The 19,858-nt window shown below is 40.0% G+C and overlaps 1 protein-coding gene across 5 annotated transcripts in view; it reads left to right on the top strand.

Annotated features, from left to right (window-relative positions):
- The first annotated feature begins 439 nt into the window (after nt 1-439).
- tncb (tenascin Cb) overlaps nt 440-19,858 on the top strand; it is a 51,397-nt gene continuing 31,978 nt past the window's right edge. For 2 of the 5 annotated variants that reach the window (XM_047149948.2, XM_053674279.1), the window contains exons 1-10: nt 440-816; nt 11,154-11,708; nt 11,892-13,112; nt 13,205-13,468; nt 13,582-13,697; nt 14,511-14,664; nt 16,117-16,386; nt 16,552-16,737; nt 17,704-17,793; nt 18,673-18,936. In XM_047149948.2, the coding sequence (XP_047005904.1) occupies nt 11,237-11,708; nt 11,892-13,112; nt 13,205-13,468; nt 13,582-13,697; nt 14,511-14,664; nt 16,117-16,386; nt 16,552-16,737; nt 17,704-17,793; nt 18,673-18,936 (3,037 nt within the window). In that variant the 5' untranslated portion in view covers nt 440-816; nt 11,154-11,236. The remainder of the gene's footprint in view (nt 817-11,153; nt 11,709-11,891; nt 13,113-13,204; nt 13,469-13,581; nt 13,698-14,510; nt 14,665-16,116; nt 16,387-16,551; nt 16,738-17,703; nt 17,794-18,672; nt 18,937-19,858) is intronic. The other 3 variants (XM_047149946.2, XM_017452314.3, XM_047149952.2) reach the window with 3 other exon arrangements.

Raw genomic sequence — 19,858 nt, 5'->3', positions numbered from 1 at the left:
TCTAACACATAGACTCATAGACAAGCTCGTTTTTCTTTTCACCCATCGTTTATTCTAATCCTGAAATGTATGTTAATGCAGCCTTGGGTTTCTTCCTCCCACCATTTGCTGCTCCACTTTGTAGCTTAATGCTTGCTCTCTCTCTCTCTTTCTCTCTCTCTCTCTCTCTCTCTCTCTCTCTCTCTCTCTCTCTCTCTCTCTCTTTCTCTTTTCTCACATAGCCTCTCTCTCTCATTATACTTTTTCTCTCACGCACTTTCCGTCTCACACTAGCTCTCCGTCTCCCGAAAATCTTTTTCTCTCACCACCCCCCCACACTTGTTTTTTTTTTTTTCTCACACACTCTCTCTGACTCTCCCTTATGCAGCTCAGCCTAGAGGCATCCCGTTTCAGTTCTCCAGCTTCCATAGTGAGAGAGAGAGAGCGAGAGAGAGAGAAAGAAGGAGGGAGAGGAGAAAGAGGAGGGGGATATATAAGAATGGTAGGTGGGAGTGGGGTCTGACCGCAAAGTGTCTACTGTTTAAGAGAAAGGGACTTCTCCCTCCCTCTCTCTCTTTCACTGGCTCCCTCTCTCCGGCTGCAGCGCCAGCAGGCTCCCTGCCTCCGTGGATCACTACTGCTGAGAGGGGAAAAAAAGAGAGAGAGAGAGAGAAATGGCACAACTTGCATCTCTCTAGGGAAAACAAGACAGCACACAGAAAAAAGTCACAAAAAGAAGCTTAGCAGAGATTTTAAGTTTTTTTTTTTTTTTTTTTTTTTTTTTTTAAAGAGTGCCACATAGTAGATAAAGAAGAGCACATTATTTCAGACACTAAGGTAAGTGCAGAGCTACTCACATTTATGTTGACCTGTAAGAGTTGTATTGAGTGGCTGTGCACTAGAATGTTCTTTTATTTTTCCCACTTGCTTGGTGCTGCTTGATGTCTTGACATCTTGTTCTAAATGGTATTGCGATTACTTAGATCCACTGCAAAAAACTTAAAGGATGTATAAATGTTATGTGCTTTATATTTGTACATTGCACTGATTGAGGATTGACTGATATACTTGATACACCTGAGAGTAACTGAATATATGGACTGCTTTTAAAGGTTCACAAGGGAAGGCTGTTTTTTATGCACTGTGTCCACTTTGGGTTAGTCAGTGCATATTACCTGCCAGGATAACTGCATCTGGATTTTTCTATGCTGCCCACCCATGCCAGGAAAGTGTCAGCTGGTTAGTGTTACCACTGTTATTTAGTCTCCTTTCAGCTACTGGTAAACAGCGATCGTCAGATTCCACTTCTCCTCTCACATCCTTTCACGGCAATGAGACAGTATGAATATCCTGCCTGCTTAGGGCATCATTACGGGAGAGATTTCGTAGATCATCTGAGAGAGTGTTTGCTCCTCTGTGTGTGGCTCTATGAAAGAGAGAGAGAGAGAGAGAGAGAGAGAGAGAGAGAGAGAGAGAGAGAGAGAGAAGGAGAGAGAGAGAGAAGGGGCGGGGGTTCTGACAGAGACCCCCAGGATCTCCGGGTTCCTTTTAAAGAAACAGACTGTCATCAGAGTACTTGCTATTCGTATGTAGAGCTGCTCACATAGTTTTATAGACATTCACACAGTCTATACATTTGTATTCAATATTCAATTGAATCTTTTTAATGTCGGTTCTGTATATGGGTCAAAGATGAAGGTCAAATTGGCGGTAAAATTGTGAATGAAGATTACATTAGAATGTACATAATTTTCTTTCCTGGACACTTTTGTAAGAAGTAAGCGTGTAATGATATAACGATGCCATACAATACTTAACCATGTTCATATGATTTGGATTTTTGGAAACATCTCAAAAGGAATCTTTGACCCATAACAGCTTATAATTTAGTCTTTTTGTTTGTTATGTATAGCTCAATGAATAGCAAATGCCCATTAGTGTTGCTTTTTTGTCATTATTGCCAATCGACGTCTCAAAACTGATGATTAGGGTTTAGATTATGACTCTGGCCTTTCCCCAGGCACTAAATGTATGTTGTAAATGTTTTATTGGTGCTATGCTCAGGGCATTCACTGACACTGGGTACAGATGAATGGGAAAGTAGGCTTTGTTTCAGCAGCTGCTAGCATCAGAGAATTGGCCACTCTGAGACAAACTGGCCAGAGTGTTCTTCGTTCAAATAAATAAATGAATAAACTGAGGTGTTAAAATAAAAAAAATGTCATTGAGGCAGTACATGAAACAGTACCTTTTCAGAATCTGTACTGTAATGTATCTTTTCCGTCTTTGGTTAGAAGAACATACCTGTAGAGGAAATTAGAGGTAATTAGACCATTGTACATTAGGGAACAAAAGAACTCCATGTGTAGGACATTTCTTATTCCTACAATTTCACAAGGAACCTTACAATGTAAATTTTCACACAAGGATGCACATTTGAGGAAAAAAGATTCCACCAACACCCCTGTTTCAGTTTATGCTTAAAAAGATAGAACTGTTAACCACTCAAAGAGCTCTTGAAGAACCTGTCATTTAAATGAGTATATCAAAGTACCATGATAAGGCCTGAGGGTGACTCAAGGGCTTCTTTGGATAGATCACATGGTACTAACAGTTCAAACTTTCTAACAGGGTTCTACCTGTAACCTATTCTGAAATAAAAACATTCTGCTGTACAGTTCTACATAGAACCTTCAAGGGTTCTCCCAGAGTGACACAGCAGAGGTTTGTTAGACGCTAGATAGAACTATCTCATGTTTTTCCAAAAACTATCAAATTCCAAAGACGTCTGCAATGGTACCATTATTTTATTAGAAAGTTTGTATGTATTTAACAGGTTCTAAGATGGACAGGATGTAATATTTGAATGAATAAGAATCCTGAAGTTTTCTAAAAACAACTGGTGTAATGATGGTTATGTTATTAGAATGTTGTTCTAGAATGTTTCATATTAACATTGTGGAAATATTAATGTAAACGTTCCTACTACTTAAAATCTCATAAAAACTTAAAAGAATGAACCAAAAGTACTTAACGTTCAGAGAATGTTCTGCCAATCAAAAGCGGTTGAGTCTTAACTTGTTGTACAAATCACTGCTTAGATCATGATCATCTCGTTTCATGTCAGATGGACTATAAAGTCTATAAATAATCACTTTTTTTCTTCCCAATTTAGCCACAAAGGCACTCTAAATGATTCATGAGAATCCATGAACAAAGATTTCCTCAAACACTCTGCTGAGTAAAACTCCAGATGGTTTTAATGTCTGTCTGATGCTAATGCAAGAGGTCTCGCGAAAAGCCGCCGACTCAGAGCTCTTTATTCTGCCAGTGTCTGTTCTGCTGAAATCCGAAAGATGAGCACACATGTCTGACTCAGCGCCAGTGATCCCTCTAACAGGAATGTGCACCATTACATGACCAAGACAAAAGCAGCAGACGGTTTAGTCTGGAAATGTAATAAAGATTAATAAAAGAATACAGTTAGACCTATAGTTCTGAGTTTATTGACCCAAGTGGACGGAGTTCTCTGCCCTGATGTGCGTCAAACTTCATGCCTTTGTACAGAAGGCAAAACAGATGTCCTCACCCGACAGCCAACATTCCAGCTGCTGGAAAACGGGTGTTTTCCTGTCAGGATGGCGGCAGTAAAGTTAATACTTGACTTCAGGTTTTCACAGACGCATATCAGCTGGCAAAAATGTTACTTTTTTCAATGAACAACCCCATAATTGTCATACTGCAAAATGCTGATATGAAGCACCTTTTCCTTTTTTGAGTTTAAAGTCCTCCAGGAAGTCTCCTTCGAACTGTCAACTTGACAATTCGGCCATGTTTCTGATAAATGTACGTGTTGTTCCATGGTCAGAATTGTGTGCATGCCAGAGTCATTGGCTTTTACTGCCGTGTAGCTCAAAGGAGCAGAACCAGGACCAAGGACAGAGAACGTCCTCCAGCTCTGAAATGAACAGCTGTGGATTCAGACTAGTTAAGCGTTTGTGCACTGTTCTCAGACTGAGAGCGAATGCTCCATTATCTGTCAGTGCTGAACAGTAAATTCTTCACTTCTTACGCAAGCAGGAAGTAATGTGTCTTCCTTAAATCATCATATTGGCACGATTGAAGAGCTGGAGGAATCTATTGGAGCGAGAGTTGCTTTAAGTGTAATTCTGCTATGAAATTTATATATCTAGCATATTCAATGTTCGCATCTGAGATCCAAAAATGATGTCAATATTTATCCAGGGAAAGTTACATGTTTTCAGAAATGGGTTACACAAGTTGAGTTCCAGATTCATTCCAATTATGGTATTCATTTGTGTGTGATGCATGCCTTCAAGGTTGCCTCCAAGACTTGACTTCAATAAAAGTGACTGAGACAAGGTTTTTCAATAGCATCTAGATTTCCACAGACTAAAGAAGCAAAAGGCATTTTTTTCTTTGCTGTTGAATGAATAGATGAGCCGTAAAGTACAGTAGTTTGAATTGATCATTGAAACATTAATTTAAAAAAAAAGAGGAATACGATGATATAGGAATGAGAAATGTGAAATAAACTTCTAATAGAAACCTTGTATCCTAATGCTAGTACAGTTTCAGTATCCGCACTCCACATTAAGCATGCATAACTCAACTATGAATATGACCCTTGATGTTTAATTGTGTATTGCCACATATAAATATACTCCTGCTAGAAAGAACCACATGAAAAATTCAGCAGAAATTTGATTTCACCTGGCAGAGTAACCTGATCCTCTCACACACGCCCCATCTGGAAGGTTTCCTTCCCTTATGGTATCCAGGAGAAGGAGTACAGGACCTAACTACTAGAGCCCTTGTGAACCAAATTAGATTGAGCTCTAGGTTTTTTTTTATTTATTTTTTTTAGATTGAGCTTTAGGTTGGAAATAAAAGCAAGAAGTATGGGAACAGGCATTGTAAAGACCATTCTGTTATGAGTTTTCTGAAAATACAGGGATCGGTTGTATTGTAAACAGAACATCTGAGGACTGCTATTCTGGGCGCTCCAGGGGTCAGGCTAATAAACATCAGGTCACCAGGGCTTTTAAGGTAAAACCAGACTCCAAGTAACAAATGCTCCTCTATAATTATACTATATGGGACGAATTGAAGGTGCACATGGGCCTCGGGTCAGGAAAGGTTAGCCTTAATTCCAGGGTCACGGTCAGTGTCAATTGTATCTGTTTCACCATTAAGTTGAAAGTTGATATGCTGCTTGTTTTGAACATGTTCAGTTTCACTGTCTTTAGTATCATTTGTCAGAATGTTTATTGGACGAGTAGATTGAAACATAAAGCAGAATCTTGGCGTCAGACAAATTGCTTAAGTGCTGATGTTGAAACATCATCAGATCCAGACTCCAAGGCATCTGGATTCAACTCAACTGCTTTCTCTTCAGCAAACCTATTATTTAGTCTTCGTAACTAAGTCCTAAGTCTAACTTTCCATTTCCTTTACGAAGTCACTCAACCCCCCCAGTCTACTTAGCTTAGCTTAAATGCTGCTATTGTAAAGCACTGTGATGTCAGCGAACTGCTAGACCTCTCAGAGCAGTGTGAACACAGCTTTTTCTCCACACACCCACCCTCTTATCACATGTGCGCACACACCAACCCGCTTATCGATGCCATCTGAGCCTCCAGCATCATTAAAGCTCTATAAATGGGGCTTGGCTAGCATGAAAATCAGCCTTTCCAGGCTGAAAAACAGCCTTCACTCACTTTCAGTCACTGTGCAGATGGAAAATGTTCTGTAAACTCCAGGGAATGAATGTCATGTATGAAAATAATGTAATGTTTTCTTTTATGTTGTATTCAGTCTCTGTGGCTTGTCATTTTTGTAAATTAGATTACCCGTTATTAAAATAAGAAAGGTTTGATTTGTTGTGGAAATCTGACATTGAACTCAATCAGTTTATAATTGCATCATAGTGGAATTTATAACATTTGCTGTTTATTTTGCACTGTATCTCACTGTTTTTCACTTCAAGCTAGCAACCCGTCATTACGCCTTTTAAGAGCCCTGAGAGCTTCTGTATTTGTGGGTAGTTTTCTCTCTCTCTCTCTCTCTCTCTCTCTCTCTCTCTCTCTCTCTCTCTGTGTGTGTGCTTATGCATGATTATCATCACCCGAGATATTCATTTGCTTCGATCTGGCCACTGGACTCCAGCCAAGGTTTAAATGAGTGCCTTTTCTACAGCACATTGAGCCAAATAAAATAAAGAGCCAAGAAAGAATTGGCACCCACTCCGAAAAGACTTATTTGGAGCCAGTGGACTGTTGCAACCCATAAGCTAAGGCTCAGCAAACCAACAATTTCTCAGCACTGTTATATCTTTCTGTACTTATTTCTTACAGACATAATATTTCATTTTTCACTGCTTCATATTTACACGGTGAAGAAAATATTAGAGTAATATGGACATAAAGGAAAAAAAGAGTACCAGCCAGACAGTAAAAAAAAAAAAAGCGAGAAAGTATAAATAAAGAAAAAGTGAAGGAAAAAGCGAGCAAAAACATTTTGAAAGAACCTTGCACTAGGAACTCCACGCTCATATCTCAGGTGAGTGACAAGTTGAAAATCCATTAATGAACCGATAATATGAGCAAGTGCTGCTCGCTGGGCCATCGATCCGAACTCACACACACAGGCAGACAGTGTTATGAGCTAGCCTGGAAATCCATCTCTTTGTTTGATGATTAGGAGGCGCAATCATAGTGCTATCCTCAGCAGCACTCTGTCTCCAATTGTGACCTTCCAGGTTGGCAGGTCAATATAAACTGGATTTTGTGAGTCAGATAAGTAGGTTTCTCATATCTGAAAGACCTTTTCATTGTGATTTGTCCAGTTTCAGTGTTGTCGCCAAGCTAGACTGTTCAGTCCTTGTGCTTAGCATTGACCTTGACTCCTTCGGGAACTGAACTATGGCGTATTCTTAAATGTTTGTTCCCAGTGGTAGGGTCTATAGCATACACACTTGCTTTGGGAGAGACATTTCTTTATGACTTGACTTTTTTCTTCCTTTTACAGTGAGTGTCAGTGAATCCGTATCAATCTGTACCTCTCAAGGTGACTAAAATCTCTAGACATTACCCATTCATTCAGCACTGCCTGTGACTCACATTAAGAGAAGAGATGTTCTATCACGGCTGACCTACAAAACCGAGCGAGCTTGACGACTTCAGACAGAAAGTGTTGTGACTCTTTTCTGTAACACAGCGTGGGGTTGATGTTCCACATAACTGAACATCTACAGTATTTTATACAGTGGGATGATCTGTCACATTAAATATGATGTTGCTTTTTGAAGGTCTGTGTGTCCAAATGGTGTCTCTGGGTTATTATTATTATTTATTTTTTTTTACATTACCATACTTTACAGTTTTTAGAGTGCATGAAAACACAGCATTTAAAATCATATTAAGAAATACTTTTCATATTTAATATAGACAAAGCTGCATGCAGTATTGCTAAGCATCTGTGCATGAGCATTACCACATTACCGTTTTGTATACAGTAAGTACTAATCTGATTGAGTTGTAGTGTAGTATATCAGTATTTCAGTAGCCAGTAGTTCTCACCTAAGGTATGTAATTACTTTGAGAGTGGAAAGCCTTATCATCAATCATCAGCCTCCCAGAACAAATTAGAAAACTGCGGCACACAAAACAGGTCACATTCTGTAAGGCGGGCACCAGGAAAGCAATCACTGAGGGAAAGCGCATTTACAAAGTAATTTAATTTCGGTTGGATTTATGCTTCAAATAAATTCAGTTCCTTACATATGGATATAAATGTAAGGAATAAAAAAAATGACAGGGTGGCTGTGTGGTTAGAAAATTATCAACAATGGGGTGCTATAATTTTCCAATAATAGCATATACTGACATGTTTTATTCATCTTATTCCACAACAATTTACCGATTTTTCTTAAATAAAGGACGACACGTTATACTTTTCGTCCATGCATAGTTACATTTATTGTTGTGGAACGTCTGTGAAATATGTTAATTATAATAATTCTAATGTAATTACTTACATTATAACAGCTATAATCAGCAGTTCACTCAACAGTCTCTCTCTTTTTTAAAGGTTAATAAGACAACAACAACAAAACCTGAAGACTTTCCCATGATTGGAAAACCTAAAGTTACAGGTTTACCTTCGAGTGTTAGCACTGACACTGGACACCGACACTCCTTCCATACTACATATATGCATGTTCGGCATGTTTAGTATGTTGTGTCCGCCATACAAGTTCCTCAATAAGATAACATATTAGAAAGAGCGCATTTATTTAAACCTAGCAGGCAAACCTACTGTCAGAGATCGAAAATGAATCAACATTAATCTGACTAAGACTTTTTTTTAATCATCCAAAATTTATATTTGTAATGCTCTGTTTAATATATGACATGGATATGCTAATATAAATCTAGTCATTTTTACAGATCGTAAAACATAATGTATAAGAGTTACCAGGGTTATAAAATGAGCATCAGTGTTGTGATGCATTAAAAACCCGGGTGGGGGGGATTTCCAGACTAGGTGCATTGACTAACCCCAAATTACACCAGCCTTTCATTTCCCATCTGATAATTTATGCATGAGCCCTTTTCTTATCTGGCCATTTCACGAAATGTTTGAGTAAGTCCAATCTATTTTATAATAGCTACTGAGACACTGATGCCACTGAGAGTGATTTTATTTTATCCACACAATAACTCTTTAATCTTGCACTTAGCAAAGCCCATATAAACTTTTCATTCCTTTCCATTCCAATTCTCTGTGGTTGCAAAATATGTCCCCATGTGAAAGCTAGTAACTACCTGATGAAATAGTAAAATGTTGGAAAACTGTTAATTATTCATATATTTTGATGCTCCCTGAGCACAATTTATCACCTTATTTACCACAAACGTAGCTTTATTTGACGAACCCAACAAACTGCAAGTTAAGCAAATAATCTTTTTTATTACACCGGAACGTGGCCAGTAGAGCTTAGATCTAATTAACTTTTATGCCTAAGCTTAACGATGTATTAAAGTTTTCATTTGGTCACTGTGTGCGCTAGTTTTTCCTTTTCCAGCTGCTGTCATAAAAATAAAGGAGCAACACAACACTGAATGAATACTGATATTTTGTGCTAATACTATTGTGCTAAGAATATGTGCTTCCAAGTTCAGCTTTAGTGAATATGATACATGGAGGCCAACTTGCTTAGCAGCAGGATGTTAGAAAATAATAATTGTATTGGTTCCATCTAAAATTACATTCTGGCTATAGTTCAGTCCTGATGAAGAGCTGAGCTGATAAAAGGAAGGATTTCTTTGTCTGTTTGTCAGCATTGGAAAGAAAAGAAACACTAGTACTGCTACTACTATTGGGTTTTTCATTCATAACCACTGGAATATTTTCCATAGCCTTGTTAACTCCTTTCGAGCACACATGAATGGCTTTTGGTTTACTTTTCCAAGAGTCTCTTTGCTTCCTTCTTACTTTGTGTGATTCATCTGTCGATATAGCAGCTTCGGCAACAGATTCTGTCCGGAAATGGCAAACGTATTCAACAAAGACTATCCTGAGGCTTCTTCTTCTTCAAATATTTGTGGAAAAAAAATTATACTTCAAAGTTATGAAGCCAGCTGTCCACCTAGAACTAAAACCCTAGAACTAAAACACAAAGAAATTTTCTGGCTATTTTGTTGATTTACCACTTGGGGTGAGGTGTAAAACAGGCACAGGTGGTGGGGGTGGTACTTGACAGCCTTGATAGTCCAAGGAATATCCATCATCAGGATGCTTTAGCTCTCTAGCACAGGGGCAGTCATCCTTGTCTGTCTAATCATGGATGTACGGTGCAGCTGTGGGATCCCTCTCATTCCTGCTAATCACATGTCAAGACGGCTCTGTGCTCAGAGCTCTGCCTCTTAGACCATATTACCTGCAGGTGACTTCACTAGCTGTGAATAGAACAGACTGTCAACCATCTATGTTGTCTCAGTCAGCAATTTCACCACAGTATATCACTCGTTCGTAGTTGAAGGACACATGCCACAGGGAAGGTTTCTGATCATGTGAATCTATAACGAGTATATTTTAAACTGATTTAATGAGAAATGGGTACAAATTTGATCAAATGGGAGAAATCTGGTTGGATTGTAAAGACAAAAGAACACTTAAGAATAACATAGCATTAGACATTTTACTAGGTGGTTAAAACAAGGCTAAATAAATAGATAATATAGTGTTCATAAAAAGAGCTAACGAAGTGTTCAAAAGCAGCCTCTGAGATACATTTCCAGTTGTATTATGGAAATTTGGGTTTATGCTCCCTTTCAGAAATTTGCAGAAAGGCATGTTATGTTCCAAAAAATACATAAAAAGTAAAAAGTTGGAACATGAAAAATATGCACCTGTCTCCAATTCATATAAAAAAATTCCAACCGACCATTGCTCTGAGCCCAGAAAGGTTTTATTTATTTATTTATTTATTTTTATGAAGAAAGAAATATCTATTCCATGTGAAGCTGTATCTTTGTCAGGAGAGTAGTAGAAAAATGCTGATATTTGAGAATGGCATGAACTCTGATCATCCATGATAGTAGGGGACACCGCAGATGTTTCCTCTATACCAGTATTAATCCGTCATCTTAGATTATGGAAAACAAAGACAGGAGAGGCACTAGCTGCCTAGATGCAGGTGTTACCTGCTTTGTGATTACAGAAGAGTATCAGAGGAAAGGTCACTGTCAAGGATTAGGTAATGAACACAAGGTTATGCATTCCTCTTCCATTTGTAATGGCCAGAGTAATTCCTCAGCGAAATGTAGAAGAGGGAGAGTTTAAGATTGGCAGCTGAGAATCTGTGTCCCCTGCCATGTGAACCACACACTGATAAGGGTTATCACAACCTGATAATGTATTGAGCTGCCTTTTTACAGATGTCTAAAATGAGTCATTTTTGCTGAGATTCTTTGGCACTGTTCTGTCTCAAATGTACTCTTTTGGTTTTGCTGGACACAAATTGCAGGAGCAAGTAATGTTAAATTATCAAAATCTTTACATGTATCATTCACTACATGTATGTCTAAGCTCCTGCAGAATGGAGCACATAAGAAATGACATTACCCCTTTTCTGTTTTAATTTCTAGTTCTAAAGCTCCATCTAAAACTGAAAAGTACCTTCTTCTACACTACTCTTGGCTTAATCAAACGTCAGAGTGAGTGTGTCATCATGGGGATGCGAGGCCTGCTTCTGGCCTATGTCACTATGGCCATTCTGTTGGATCTCTCCATGGCTGGCCTGCTGAGGAAAATGATCAGGCACAGACGAGAGTCACTAATGCCACCCAAATCCGAGAACATGACCCTCCCTAATCCAGACCAACCAGTGGTCTTCAACCATGTATACAACATCAATGTCCCAACTGGATCCTTGTGCTCTGTTGACCTGGATTCACCTGGAGGATCAGAAATGAAGCCCAAGTCTGTCCCCTCTGAGCAGCACATTGAGCACACTGTGGATGGTGAAAACCAGATAGTCTTTACGCACAGAATTAACATACCCAAGCAGGCTTGTGGATGTGATAGCCACATGCCAGACCTTAAAGATCTCCTAAATAGGCTGGAGATGCTAGAGGCTGAAGTGTCTAGTCTGAGGGAGCAGTGTACCAGTGGGAATGGCTGCTGTGGAGCTCAAGTTACTGGTGAGTATTATTAGATTAGAATCCTCTGAGAAGAGTCAGGGTACATTTTTTGACCTTTGCATCCTTCATATTCTAAATTAACTTGTCAGTTGTTTATGCTGGTAATCTTATGGAATAGCATTATTTTTTTTCAGTTTATGGTTGTGATATTAGGACCTTAGAATTGCCTTATGTTTTTTTTAGGTGAGATCACTACCAAGCCATATTGCAATGGCCATGGCAACTACAGTATTGAAACCTGTAACTGTGTGTGTGAGCCTGGCTGGAAAGGGCCCAACTGCTCAGAGACAGAATGCCCTAGTTCCTGCCAAGATCAAGGCCGCTGTGTGGATGGGAAGTGCGTCTGTTTTGAGGGCTTTGGGGGAGAGGACTGTGGAATTGAGCTGTGTCCTGTGGATTGTGGTGAATATGGCCAGTGCATTGATGGGTCTTGCATGTGTGCAGAAGGTTACATGGGCGAGGACTGCTCCATGACCAATTGCCTCAACAATTGCCTGGGTAGGGGACGCTGTGTGGAAGGCGAGTGCTTGTGCAATGAGCCATGGACTGGCTTTGACTGCTCAGAGCTTATATGTCCCAATGACTGCTTTGACCGTGGCCGTTGCATCAACGGGACCTGCTACTGTGATGAGGGCTTCATTGGGGAGGATTGTGGTGAGCTCACCTGCCCAGATAACTGTAACAATAGAGGCCTCTGTGTAAATGGTCAGTGTATCTGCAATTTCGGCTATAGCGGAGAAGACTGCTCCAAGCTTACATGTCCAAATGACTGCAGTGAGAGAGGCCACTGCTACAATGGAAGATGTATCTGTGATCCTGGCTTCCAAGGTGAGGACTGTAGCAGCCTCTCCTGCCCTGACAATTGCAATGACAGGGGTAAATGTGTAAATGGGGAATGTATATGTGAACCTGGATACCAAGGTAATGATTGTTCTGAGCTTTCCTGCCCCAATGATTGTCACAACCATGGACGCTGCATTGATGGAAAGTGCATTTGCCAACAAGGATTTGCCGGAGAGGACTGTAGCATCAAGACTTGCCCCAGTGACTGTCATGAACATGGTGAATGTGTAGATGGCAACTGTGTCTGCCATGTTGGCTTCACAGGCAAAGACTGCAGTGAGTTGACATGTCTTAACAATTGTCACAACCATGGACACTGTGTGAACGGTCAGTGTGTGTGCAGCGAAGGATTTACTGGTGAGGACTGCAGTGAAAAAACGTGTCCCAACAACTGCCTAGATCGTGGGTTTTGTGACAATGGACAGTGTATCTGCTATGAGAGTTACACGGGTGTCGACTGCTCAGAGATGACCTGCCCAGGAAACTGCAATGACCAAGGCCACTGCTTGAATGGCATGTGTATCTGTGATTTGGGATTCACTGGGGAAGACTGCTCTGAAAGTAAGTCAGTTTATGATTTTTTTTTTTACAAATTCAACCTTACAGTGAATGCTTAGTCCAGAAGCGTGTCATTATGTCTTCTCCGTTCACAGTCTCTCCACCAAGGGACCTGGTTGTGACTGAAGTCACCCCAGAGACAGTGGATCTGACCTGGGTCAATGAGGTACAGGTGACAGAGTACCTAATCACCTACATGCCAACTGCTCCTGGTGGTCTGGAGTTAGATATGCGAGTACCTGGTGAAAAAAGGTCTGCTACTATTAGGGAGCTGGAGCCTGGTGTGGAATACTTAATCAGTGTCTATGCTGTTCTAAATAACAAGATGAGCATTCCTGTGAGTGCCAGAGTGGCAACACGTGAGTCATCGATTACTGGTCTTCAGAAACTTTGAAATATTTAACTGTAGTACCGTTATTGAACAATGGAAAGAAATGTTATATTTGCCCCTTAAATTTGAACACATTGTTAGATCTTCCGGAGCCAGAAGGCCTTAAGTTTAAAGCCGTGAGAGAGACATCAGTGGAAGTTCAGTGGGATCCTCTTAATGTTCCCTTTGATGGTTGGAACCTCATCTTCAGAAATACAGTGAGTACATTGCCTCTTATTGCATGCCACAAACCATGTCAGTGTGAGGATGGTTATGGTAGCATTTCCCTGAAATCTGTGGTAGGAATACCACATATATTAAGGGCCCTGCCAGTAACTGTTCAAGATGGGAAACTGTATGAGTATCCTGTGGAAAATAGTCAGTTGGTGCCAATATGCAAAGGCTGCTGTCTGAAAGTCTAGGGTTTTGTTCCACAAAACCTCCTAAGAAGCTTCTGGCGGCAACTCTGGTGACCATGTGCAACAGGACTGCACTGTTTTCACAATACTTTTCTTTTTCAAGGGCTTAGGCAAACTCCAAAAAATAGCTCCTGTCAGGACATGCAAACCATGTCTTCCTATACTCCATTCTTCCAGAGTTGGCAGCTTTATTCATACATCAAGTTTGAGGCTGTCCATGCCAAACAAGTCCTTCACTTTGAAGTGCAGCACTCAATTCGAAGTGGATGCGATTGAAAGTCCCAAGTGTTTACTTTCCAAGATCTCTCTAATTTCTCTGTATTTTATGGGACTATTGAGTCCACAAAGCCTGGAGTCATATCCATGGTGCCATTTGTGGTTTCTTTTTGTTAAACATGCACATTAATAGAACAAAGATTTTGTATCCAGTACCACAAAGACGCTTTGTACTGCTTTCAGTACAATGTTTTATACAATCCATATAGAAATTATGAACTACATATACCAAAGACAGTAAATATTGTCTTCATTATTCTTTTGACAAGTTGACAGCATGAAATCGGTATTATGTATCAGATTTTACATCGGCTGTGTGGTGTTATGAAATTCCAGAAAGAGGAAAATGGGGAGATTTTGAATTCATTGTCACCACCCGAGAATACCTTTGAACAATCTGGCCTGGGCCCTGGACAGGAATACGAGGTTAAACTTGAGGTGTTAAAGAACAACACTCGCGGACCTCCAGCAAGCAAGAATGTGGTTACAAGTAAGCAGCTCTCATCACTTTCATAAATTCAATTCATTTGTTTTGTTTCCAAACATTTTCTTTCAGAATTATGAAAATCTGTAACCTACTGGGACAGGTAGCATTGCCTCAGACTGTGGGTTTCCTCTAGGCTCTCTGGTTTCCTCCTATAACCCAAAAACCTGCATATAGGTGGACTGGTTATTCTAAATTGCCCCTAGGTGTGCCCCTAGGGTGACCTGAGATGGATGGCAACCCATCCAGTGTGTATTCATGCCTCATGCCCAGTGTTCCTGGTATAGGCTATACTTGGTATTTATCTTATACATTCACACAAAAATATCAAATATAATTATATAATATATTTTCAGCAAATATAATTTGTTTTTTGTCACAAGCTCTACCCTCAACCTTTGTGACTTAAGCACAGCTGGAAAAAGCTTTTTACCGTTTGTGATATTTGGGAATATGCTCAATTTCTTTCTTGTGATTTGTGCTTAGCTTGTAAAATGCTATGTTTGCACTGAGGTGATCCCTTTTAATGTCACAGTAAACCATTTGTAGCATATTATTTCAGGATAAAATTTCAGGAAAGTGCCACAAAGGAAAAAAGTAAGGAGCTTGCAGAAACACAATTAATTAAATACAACAGTAGGCTCCATTCATAGGCTATAATAAAGAAGGCTACTGTGTGCTCATATGATACCAGCTGAACAAATCTTCCAGTGTGCCTCTCACTCAATTTCGGAGATATGTGCCAATAAGGAATTGCCCAGAGAGGAAGCACTGATTTTTGAAAGAAAGGTTCAACCTCCTCCTATTCAAGCTGCTTAAGAAGCATTCCACCCTCTAGAGGATAAGAGCTTTGCTTACTCACAAATCAGCTCCAAGCCGAAATGCTGATTTTCTATTTTATCTACAGCTCAGGGAAAAGTGACATTTCATATTTCATCACTGCATCTCATGGGGCAAACACCCCCCATCCCAAAGAGCCTCTCTTCAATTTAATGGAATACACAATATTGTATAAAAAATATCATATAATTAAGTTCATTGACCTTATATACACTCAAAGCAAAAAATTCCTAAAGCATACTGTCACGCTTTGGATTTAGAGGCAGATGCAAATGCAGAATCTCAGTGAAACATTTAATAAAGTATTAAATAAAGCACAATTCAAGACTTATATGGACCAAGACAAGCATAACATGATACATAGAGACAGAACAAGCAACACAAGACAACAGTGCAGTGCTGAATGTGACTACACACCAGTGCTAATGAGCTAAACGTGAAACAGGTGAATGAGACATGTGACATGGTGCAGTGGCTGATGGGAAACATACTTTTTTTAAAGCAGGAGTTAGACAAATATCTGATGGCTTTGAATATTTACATATTCTGTGTATGAAAAGTATGTTTAGCTGTGTAAGCTACTTTTTTTGTTGCTTCTTTTCTGTCTCCTCCATGCAGTGATCGATGCTCCTAGCCAGGTGGATGTTCGGGATGTAACAGACAGTACTGCTCTGATCACCTGGTTCCAGCCCATAGCTCAGGTGGACGGTGTCTCTGTGTCCTATGGGCCTATCACTGGCTCCTCAGACAGCCACACAGTGGAACTGTCATCTATCGACACCCAGTACCACCTGGCTGAACTCTACCCAGACACAGAGTACAGTGTGTCTCTCATGGCCCGCCGAGGGGAAATGACTAGCGTGCCTGTCTATGAGACCTTCACTACAGGTAAGAGTATCCTTTTCTTTCCCATATGAGCTATTGTTAATAAAATAATGACCAAACTACTCATCTAAGAAAAGCGACGTTGTCTAATGACTTGGCTCTGGAGCATTACCACCCACAGGAAGTTGCTAGAGAACTAATATGCGATATGATGTGAATGTGCTCCAGACCTAGATGCACCTACGAACCTGCGGTCGATAGATCAGACAGATGAAAGCATCACACTGGAGTGGAGAAACAGCCAAGCCAACGTTCCCAGCTACCGTATCAAATATGGACCACTGTCTGGAGGGGAACATGGGGAGCTTACCTTTCCTACAGGCCCACAGGACATCACTCAAGCCAAGATTTCAGGTAAGGGTTAGAGAGAATCGATTTATCTGTGCATAAAATATTGAATTGGAATTCATGAATTATTATGATTATTTTGTTTTGTTTCCTAAAACAATACTAGTAAGTGTACGTATAAGTGCATTAAAATGACATATTTGCCTGCCTAAAGGCCCATCTTTATGTTAAAATATCCAGAGCAAACCTCAAAAATGAAATAACAGTAATAGTACGTGCTTCAGTTAGAAAATTATACATGGAAGATGTTTTTTTATCTCATTACTATTACACAGGAGGAGGAGAATGTGTATAAATCAAAATGTGTAATAGATTCTTTGTCTGGTCGGCTCTATTGTCCTTGGGTGGCCTGTGTCCTACATAAGCCAGTGAGTCTATTTTAAAAACCGAGCATGCTACACACACACACACACACACACACACGCACACACACACACACACACACACACACACACACACACACACACACACACACACACACACACACACACACGTGTAACTCATCTCTTTTACACAGTTATTATCTATAATTGCTGTCACACTTGTGATTTTATTGGTAATAAGTGATTCCTCTGTTTTATAATTTCATGCTGAAAGCCTCTTGAATATTGACCTTTATAGGGGCCATACAAAGGATAAATACAGAAATTTGGGCTGGGGCCTTTTATCATCTTCAAGAGTCTCTTGGAAGACTGTAATTTCTGCTTTTAGTCCAATGTGAGAGCTTTTTCAGTGTGGCTACTGGAAAGTCCGTGACTGAAACAGCTTAAATTGATGACCAATAGCAATTATTTAGAAAAAATATTCATAATGGACAGGCTGTGCAGTCAAAATACTCCCTCTGGAAATCTACAAGAAACTTTGGATTTGCCTTTTTTACCCTAACCTCTTCTTAAGAAGTAATTTCTTGACAACTACAGTACATAGAAATGTATTTATGCACGTCTGCATTTTTTTTGTTGTATTTTGCAGGTCTCAGGCCTGGGATAGAGTACGGCATGGGAGTGACTGCAGTCAAAGATGAGAAGGAAAGTTCTCCTGCCACCACCAATGCTGTTACCGGTGAGATGCTCCTGTATGATATCAGAAATCAGAAATAATTTTAAGATTCCTCTTGCAAGGAAATTGATTTGGTAGTTGCTACATTAACAGAGAATAAAATGAAAGGAAGCTGTGAATTACTGACATAAAATAGAATATAAGATGGGGGGTGGGGGGGGGGGGTTGAGGGTTCGATTCCCACCGCGGCCTTGAGTTTGCATGTTCTCCCTATGCTTCGGGGGTTCCAGGTACTCCCCAGTCCAAAGACATGCATGGTAGGCTTATTGGCATGTCTAAATGTGTCCATGGTGTCCATAGTGTATGAATGTGTGTGTGTGTGATTATGCCCTGCGATGGAATGGCACCCTGTCCAGGATGTCCCCCGCCTTATGTCCTATGCCTCCTCGAATAGGCTCCCTGCAACCCCGTAAGGATAAGTGGTAAAGATAATGTATGGATGGATGGATGGATGGATGGATAGAATATAAGATAGAACTGTAACAAAATGCCACTATCTGTAACTGTATACTGTTTAGTGCTCCAAATAGTGTGCCTCCTATTTGTATCTGTTTAAAACGCGAGTTGTTCAACCTATGGACAGATATATGCATATATGTTTTATAAGATAAATAATACTACATACAATGCTACAGCATGTGCAGATAAGCAGTACATACAGAATTAACAAGTGAACATTCTAAACATGTCAAAATGGGCAAATGTGAACTATACTGTATGTGGACTACTGTGTCATATAATCTGACCGAATTTACAACAACTGCGAGGACACTGTGCAGTTTTCTGACACTATTCATATCACAGCTCATCACACATGACATTCCAGTGCCAAAGCCATCTCTACTGTATATGTTAATTAATGAAACTCACTCTCCTTGTCAGACCTTGATGCTCCTAAGGACCTGGAGGTGAGTGAGACCTCAGAAAGCACAATGGTGCTGATCTGGAGGCGACCTGTGGCTAAGATCGATGTCTACAAGCTCGTGTTCGTGGCCGCTGACGGCCACAGGGCCGAGTTTGAAGTTCCGGACAGTGTCAGCACCTACATGCTGAGGAACCTGAACCCTGGCATGCTGTACACCATCACCCTGACTGCAGAGCGAGGGAGGAAAAAGAGCGTGCCAGTCAGCATCCAGGCATCAACAGGTCAGTCATATACCGCTTATACTGTTTCACTGGTGTATTGTGCTCGGTATTGCCTGACGCTTGTCTAAAACTTGCTGTCTTTTTAAAGATGATGAGATATATTTGTTATGAAAGTTGGATTCCGCAAGCTTGAGTTCTTTTTTAAAGAAAGACAGATTTGTGTGGTTTGTAACTTTATCGTACATGCCAGCCAGAATGAGGACTGAATTATCTTTCCTTTTTCTACCAAAAAAAAAAAAAGATCAATATTTCTTTTGTGTGAGTGTGAAGGTTTTAAATTTAGTGGTCTGTATAAAATTTAATTTGAGGTTCCCTCTGCTTCCTTGCCTCTTGGCCAGGGAGATCTTTTCCTTCTATACAATGTGCCTCCAGGCGTCTAAGCCAAGCTCAGGAATGAATTGAACTCATTGTATGCTACAGCTTTACATCCTGTGTGAGTCCCTTTTCAGCAACAACATGTGGATTTATTCGACGTCTTAGAGCACCAAAGGGAAGACAAATTCGGATGATTATGGCTTTTATTTAAGGTCCTGTGGTCGGAGTGTTGCTTATATGTCCAAACCAAATATTTAATTACATTAAATGTCTGTTGTTATGAAACAGTTTAGAAGGGGGTGGTAGTTTTGAATGGGGTGACATTTATATAGTAGGAGAGAGAAGCAAGCATAGCAAAGAATAAAGAGGAAAACAAATGTAGATAGGTAGAAGCAGGAATAATACATATTTTTCTCAATCTTTAATACATCTGCAAGTTTAAAACATATGCATAGATAAAAATCGGTTCTTGAGAAGAGATTGGGCTAAAATTAGGGTTATGAATATGGAACACACACACACACACACATACACACACACACACACACACAGCTCATTCATGTGATAATTGTCAAAATGAGGCCACTCCTCTCTGGTTTTGTGCGAT

This window comes from Ictalurus punctatus, chromosome 22 (genome assembly GCF_001660625.3).
Source record: "Ictalurus punctatus breed USDA103 chromosome 22, Coco_2.0, whole genome shotgun sequence".
NCBI classification, from domain to species: domain Eukaryota; kingdom Metazoa; phylum Chordata; class Actinopteri; order Siluriformes; family Ictaluridae; genus Ictalurus; species Ictalurus punctatus.
Note: the sequence above shows the minus strand (reverse complement) of the source record. Positions and strands in the feature narration are given on the sequence as shown.